This window comes from Salvelinus sp. IW2-2015, unplaced genomic scaffold (genome assembly GCF_002910315.2).
Source record: "Salvelinus sp. IW2-2015 unplaced genomic scaffold, ASM291031v2 Un_scaffold3379, whole genome shotgun sequence".
Classification (NCBI taxonomy): Eukaryota; Metazoa; Chordata; class Actinopteri; order Salmoniformes; family Salmonidae; genus Salvelinus; species Salvelinus sp. IW2-2015.
This window is the reverse complement of record NW_019944661.1, coordinates 11,449-19,220: the sequence shown is the minus strand read 5'-3', so window position 1 is coordinate 19,220 and position 7,772 is coordinate 11,449. Positions and strand designations below refer to the sequence as shown.

Here is a 7,772-nt window from a genome sequence, read left to right as displayed (position 1 = left end):
CTACGTCGGATGGTATTATGTACATGTAGGAAGCTTTGAGCGAGATAAGTACAGTTTGAGAGCTGTGTTAGATGATAGTAATGTCATTTAGGAAGCTGTTGTAGGATAGTAATGTACATTTAGGAGCTGGTAGATAGTAATTAATCTAGAGCTTGTGTAGGATAGAAGTTACATTTAGAAGCTTGGTAGGATAGTAATGTACATTTAGGAAGCTTGTGTAGTTTAGTAATGTACATTTAGGAAGCTTGTGTAGGATAGTAATGTACATTAGGAAGCTTGTGTAGGATAGTAATGTACATTTAGGAAGCTTGTGTAGGTAGTAATGTACATTTAGGAAGCTTGTTAGTAGTAATGTACATTTAGGAAGCTTCTATGTGTTAGGATAGTAATGTACATTTAGGAAGCTTGTGTAGGATAGTAATGTACATTTAGGAAGCTTGTGTAGGTAGTAATGTACATTTAGGAAGCTTGTGTAGAGATCAGTAATAGTCATGTACATTAGGAAGCTTGCGTGTAGGTTAGTAATGTACATTAGGAAGCTTGTGTAGGTTGTTAATGTAACTTTAGGAAGCTGTGTAGGATAGTAATGTACATTTAGGAGCTTGTTGTAGGATAGTAATTACAATTATAGGAGAAGCTTGTGTTAGGTTCTAATGTACATTTAGGAAGCTTGTTGGAGTAGTAATGTACATTTAGAAGCTTGTTAGGTTATTGATTTAAATTGTTAATGGTATGTAATTTAGGCAAGCTTGTGTAGGAAGTAATGTAATTTTAGAAGCTTAGATAGTGGATGGGTAATGTTACATTTAGCTTGTTTGATAGTAAGAGATTTGACTGCTTTAGTTAGTATGATTAGGGCGTGGGATAGAAATGTACATTTAGGAAGCTTGGTGTAGGATAGTAATGTATATTTAGGAAGCTTGCTGTAGGATTAGTTAATTGACATTTAGGAAGCTTGTGTAGGTTAGTAATGTCATTTGGAGCGTTGGTGGTAGTAATGTACATTTAGGAAGCTTGTGTAGGATTAGTAATGTGCTGTTACTATTATAGGAAGCGTGTGTAGGATAGTAATGTACATTTAGGAAGCGTATTGTGATAGGTTGTGGTTAATGTACATTTAGGAAGCTTGTGTAATAGTAATGTACATTTAGAGGAAGCTTGTGTAGGATTGTAATGTACATTTAGGAAGTACTTGTGTAGATAGTAATAACATTTAGGAAGCTTGTGTGTAGGATAGTATGTACATTTAGGAAGCTTTGTAGCATTACTATCCTACACAAGCTTCCTAAATGTACATTACTATCCTACACAAGCTTCCTAAATGTACATTACTATCCTACACAAGCTTCCTAAATGTGCAAACTTTGACCCATGGTCTCGATTTAGTAAATCAATAGAACAAAAGAAAAGGTCATTGTAGACAAACCGAGGATAAGATATAATAAAACATGTATTTATACATTTTAATTGATTACATTACAGTACCATTTTACAACCATTTCTCAGACAAATTCTTACAAAACAACGGGCAACATTATGTAATCTATTTACATGGTCACCCTCCATTCTGAGGTGATTAATATAATCATATTAATATTTACACTATGAACAACACGTACAATTATCACACACGGATATCAGTGTACTTCTTTCAATGGGTAAAAGCTGAAGACATTTATCGCCTGGGAAAATAGCAGAAAAAAGAAAGTTTAAATATGAGCAGATACAAGCTCAGTAAAGCCTTTGGTTTGCTAACGGATCACAATCCATGTTGCTATCAAGCTTTTTTTCACAAAACATGGGCATTGATTGTATTACGCTGTCTGCCTGTCTGCCCTGCCCTGTCCTGCCCTACCCTGCCCTGCCCTGCCCTGCCCTGCCCTGCCCTGCCCTGCCCTGCCCTGCCCGCCTGCATATCTGTGTGTCTCTCTCTCCCCCTACATGGAAGGAGGTGTAACAGGAGTCCATACTGTAGTCAGTCGCGTGTGACTGTGCGGTGACGTATCATAATGCGATAGTATCGTATTATCGTGCACCTCTGTGGCCGTGCTGCAGTCATACAGCGGGGATCCACCAGGTGGCGCTGTGACGGAGTGAGACAGCCCAGGATAGTGGCTACTACTGGTGCCTCGCAGGAACTGGGAGCCTAGGCTGTTGGACATCTCCCCCGACTGGGAGACAGGGGTCAGGGACGGGTTACTGACGGACCACAGGCTGGGGTACTGGCTGGATACAGAGAAGACAGGCGAGAACAGAAGACTATGTCAGTTTCACGTGAAATACATGGCAATTCTTTACTTGAAGGATACCTACAGTATGTATGAACACATTCATAACCCTTACATAACACATTCATAACCCTTACATAACACATTCATAACCCTTACATAACACATTCATAACCCTTACATAAACATTCATAACCAGTACATAACACATTCATAACCAGTACATAACACATTCATAACCCTTACGATAACACATTCATAACCCTTATATAACACATTCATAACCCTTACATAAACACATTCATAACCCTTACATAACACAGTCATAAACCCTTACAACACAGCTCATAGACCTTACATAACAACAGTCATAGACCTTACATAACAACTCATAACCCTTACATAACACATTCATAACCCTTACATAACACATTCATAACCAGTACATAAACACATTCTATAACCTACATAAACACAGTCATAACCATACATAACACATTCATAACCAGTACATAACAATTATAACCAGTACATACACATTCATAACCAGTACATGAACACATTCATACCAGTACATGACACATTCATAACCAGTACATGACACATTCATAACCCTTACATGACACATTCATAACCCTTACATGACACATTCATAACCCTTACATAACACATTCATAACCCTTACATGCACAATTCATAACCCTTACATGACACATTCATAACCCTTAATAACACATTCATAACCCTTACATAACACATTAATAACCAGTACATAACACATTCATAACCCTTACGTAACACATTCGTAACCCTTACATAACACATTCATAACCCTTACATAACACATTCATAAGCAGTACATAACACATTAATAACCAGTACATAACACATTCATAACACATTAATAACCAGTATGAACACATCATAACCCTTACATAACACATTAATAACCAGTATGTAACACATATAACCAGTACATAACACATTCATAACCCTTACATAACACATTCATAAGCAGTACATAACACATTAATAACCAGTACATAACACATTCATAACCCTTACGTGACACATTCATAAGTAGTACATAACACATTCATACCCCTTATGTGACACATTCATAACCCTTACGTGACACCATCAATATCCTTACATAGCACATTCATAAGCAGTACATAACACATTCATAAGCAGTACATAACACAATCTAAACGGTACATAACACATTCAATCCCTTACATACACACATTCATAAGTAGTACATAACACATTCATAAGTAGTACATAACACATTCATATCCCTTACATAACACATTCATAAGTAGTACATAACACATTCATAAGTAGTACATAAACACATTAATGAGAGAGAGAGAGACAGAGAGACACAGAGAGACAGAGAGAGGAGAGAGAGAAGAGAGAGAGAGAGAGAGACAGAGAGAGACAGAGAGACAGAGAGAGAGAGAGAGAGAGAGAGAGAGAGACAGAGAGAGACAGAGAGAGACAGAGAGAGACAGAGAGAGACAGAGAGAGACGAGAGAGAGAGACACAGAGAACACAGAGGCACAGAGAGGCACAGAGAGAAAGGAGAAGATGCGGCAGCAGGAGAGGTGTGTTTTTGCCACCAACCTGGAGTTGGTCCCAGTGACGCTACAGTGGGTCACGGGCAGCATGGTGGAGTGGGAAGACATCTGAAGACTGGACCAGTTGTCATGGGAGGGCAGCATGGAGAGACAGCCAGAGGACATATCAGAGTAACCAGCTGCAACACAACCAATCATGAGTTTATTTTAAAGATTCATTTTCTTTAGGCGCATTTTTGCTTTATTAGAAACAACAGGGGAGACAAAATGATACCCGGATCTCTATTGTCTAATTCACCAGACCATGGGGCCTGCACCAATAGTAAGTTAGTTAGTCCTCTTTGCTGCCTGTTRGGGCTCCCGAGTGGCACAGCTGTCTAAGGCACTGCATCTCAGCGCAAGAGGCGTCACTACAGTCCCTGGTTTGTATCCAGGCTGTATCACATCCGACCGGTGATTGGGAGACCTATAGGACGGCGCACAATTGGCCCAGCGTCGTCCGGGTTTGAGGTCATACAAAAGAAGTGCAGAAAGAAACATATCTTCTGATATATATATATATACTGTATATATCTATATATTCTGTAGTTCTCTCTCTGTAAAAAGGGGCTTTAAGAGGCTTTGAATCCAGTCAATTACTCTCTACTAAATGTAATTCTAGGGGTGTCTTTAGTTCACACACACAGTACTGGCTGAAGAAGACGAGGATGACTGACTAATAATGCATCTGTCCAGGCATTCTCTGTTGGAAGACCAGCTGTTTACAACTCTGAGTGTCCTGCTCTCACAAAGACCAGAGGAATGCAGAACATCTACTGCTCAGACACATTTGTTTGACTTTCTTGTTAAAGGTGGAAAGGAAGGAAAGGGGTGTTGGGAGGATGGATAGAGGAGGATGAGAAGGGAAGGGGTGTTGGGAGGATGGATAGAGGAGGATGACAGAAGGAAGGGTGTTGGTAGGATGGATAGAGAGGAGGAGAAGGACAGGGTGTTGGCGAGGTGGATAGAGGAGGAGGAGAAGGGAAGGGTGTTGAGGATGTATAGAGGCGGAGGAGAAGGGAAAGGGTGTTGGAGGATGGGATAGAGGCGGAGGAGAAGCGGAAGGGGTTGTTGGGAGGATGGCATAGATGCGGAGGGAGAAGGAAAGGGGGTGTTGGGAGGATGATAAGAGAGGAAAGGGAAGGTGTTGGGAGGATGGACTAGAGGGGGTAGGTGGTGAGAACAGAGAGGAGTCGAGGACAGGAGAGGTAGTGAGGTTGGTGAGACAGGAGAGGGGTGGAGGGGTGTGTGAGGACAGGAGAGGGTGTGAGGGGTGTGGAGCGACAGGAGAGGTATGGAAGGGGGGGAGACAGAGAGGTAGTGGAGGGGTAGAGAGGGGTGGAGCGGACAGCGAGAGTAGTGGAGGGGGTAGAAGGGTGGAGGACAGGAAGAGGGGTGGAGGGGTAGAGAGGGGTGGAGGACAGGAGAAGGGTGGAGGTGGTGAGAGGACAGGATGGGTAGACGAGGGGTAGAGAGGGATGGAGGACAGGAGAGGGGTGGAGACAGGAGAAGGTGGAGGGGTAGAAGTGGTGGTGGAGACGAAAGGGGGTGGAGGACAGGAAGGGGTGGAGGGGTAGAGAGGGGGAGGAGGACAGGAGAGCGAGACACTCACTGGGGGTTGGTACGGGGGTGGAGGGTGAGGAACAGGAGAGGTAGTGAGGGGTAGAGAGGTGGAGGACAGGAGAGGGGAGGAGACAGGAGAGGTAGTGGAGGAGTAGTAGAGAGGGGGTGGAAGACAGGCAGAGGATGAGAGGGGTAGAGAGGGGGTGGAGACAGGAGATAGTGGAGGGTAGAAGGGGGTGGAGGAAAGGAGAGCGAAACACTCACTAGGGAGTTGGTCCGAGGGTGTAAGGTGCTGTAGGAGCAGAGCGATTGTTTCTTCAGGGTGGCAGTAGCGGTCAACAGCCATGGACGAGGAACAGGGACAGTGGGCTCCCAAACTGCGTGCTGAGGGCGAGCAGGAGGCCTGGATGAAACATCACTCACTGTAGTGTGGTGGGCCAGCAGGAACACAGGGAAACACGGAACATTTCAAATCAAAAGCAAATCAATTTTATTAGTCACATACACATGGTTAGCAGATGTTAATGCGAGATGTAGCGAAATGCTTGTTGCTCTAGTTCGACAATGCATAATAACCAACATAATCTAGAGCCTAAAACAACCACATTCCACACTTACTACCTTACACACACACACAAGGTAAAGGATAAAGAATATTACATAAAGATATATGAATGCAGTGTGGTACAGAACGCATGGCAGATGCAGTCAGATGTATAGAAGTACGTATATACGTATGAGATGAGTACTTTAGGGTAAATGTAAACATAAATGGCATAGTTTAAAAGTGGCTAAGTGGCTACATGTATACATAAAGATGGCCAAAGATGCAGAGATGATATCAGAGTACAGATTTACATATAGCATGGTGAATGTTAGGTATGTAAACATTGTATTAAGTGGCATGTTAAAGTGGCTAGTGTACATTTTACATAATTTCCATCAATTCCGCATTTGTCAGATGGCTTGAGTTGAGTCAGTATGTTGCAGCGGCCGCTAAATGTTTTAGTTGGTGGCTGTTTAACAGTCTGATGGCCTTGAGATAGAAGCTTGTTTTCAGTCTCTCGGTCCCCTGCTTGATGCACCTGCTTACGCACCTCGCCTTCTGATGATTAGGCGTGAACAGGCAGTGGCTTGGGCTGGTTGTTGTCCTTGGATGATTCTTTATGCCTTCCTGTACATCGGGTGGTCTGTAGCGTGTCCTGGAGGCAGGTAGTTTGCCCCTGGTGATGCGTCTGCAGACCTCACTACCCTCTGGAGAGCCTTACGAGTTGTGGGCGGAGCACGTTGCCGTTACCAGGCCGGCTGCATACAGCCCGACAGATGCTCTTCGATTGTGCATCGTAGAAAGATTGTGGAGTGCTTTGGGACCAAGCCGAATTTCTTCAGCCCTCCTGAGGTTGAAGAGGCGCTGCTGCGCCTTCTTCACCAACGCTGTCTGTGTGGGTGGACCAATTCAGTTTGTCCGTCGATGTTACACGAGAACTTAAAACTTTCCACCTTCTCCACTACTGCACCCGCACTGTGGATAGCGGGCCGGTGCTCCCTCTGCTGTTGTTCCTTGAAGTCCACAATCATCTCCTTTGTTTTGTTGACGTTGCAGTATGGAGGTATTATTTTCCTGACCCACACTCCGCAGGGGCCCTCACCTCCTCCCTAGGCCGCTTCTCGTGCGTTGTTGACGTGATCAAGCCTACCACTGTAGTGTCATCCGCAAACTTGATGATTGAGTTGGAGGCGTGCATGGCCACGCAGTTCGTGGCGTTGAACAGGGAGTACAGGAGAGGGCTCAGAACGCACCCCCTTGTGCGGGCCCCCAGTGTTGAGGCATTCCAGCGGGGTGAGATGTTGTACCTTACCCTCACCACCTGGCGGGGCGCCCGGTCAGAAGTCCAGACCCAGTTGCACAGGGCGGCGGTCGAGACCAGGGCTCTCGAGCTTTGATGACGAGTTTGCGAGCGCGTACTATGGTGGTTTAAATGCTAGCTGCTAATCGATGACAGCATTCTCACATGGTATTCCTCTTGTCCAGATGGTTAGGGCAGGTGTGCAGTGTGTTGCGATTGCGTCGTCTGTGGACCTATGGGTCGGTAAGCAAATTGAGTGGTCTAGGTGTCCGTAGGGTGGAGGTGATATGGTCCTTGACTAGTCTCTCAAACACTTCATTGATGACGAAGTGAGTGCTACGGGCGGTATCGTTTAGCTCAGTTACCTTAGCTTTCTTGGAACAGGAACAATGGTGGCCCTCTTGAAGCATGTGGGAACAGCAGACTGGGATAAGGATTGATGAATATGTCCGTAAACACACCAGCCAGCTGCGTCTGGCATGCTCTGAGGACGCGCGCTGGGAATGCCGTCT

The 7,772-nt window shown here is 44.5% G+C and overlaps 1 protein-coding gene across 1 annotated transcript in view; it reads right to left on the bottom strand.

The window, feature by feature from the left end:
- Positions 1–1,487: 1,487 nt before the first annotated feature.
- Positions 1,488–7,772, bottom strand: part of LOC112075763 (T-box transcription factor T-like) — a 13,317-nt gene continuing 7,032 nt past the window's right edge. Inside the window, exons 6-8 of the mRNA XM_070441050.1 lie at positions 7,044–7,281; positions 3,858–3,990; positions 1,488–2,226 (exon numbers count right to left, since the gene is read on the bottom strand). Of these exons, the coding sequence (XP_070297151.1) occupies positions 1,938–2,226; positions 3,858–3,990; positions 7,044–7,281 (660 nt within the window). The 3' untranslated portion in view covers positions 1,488–1,937. The remainder of the gene's footprint in view (positions 2,227–3,857; positions 3,991–7,043; positions 7,282–7,772) is intronic.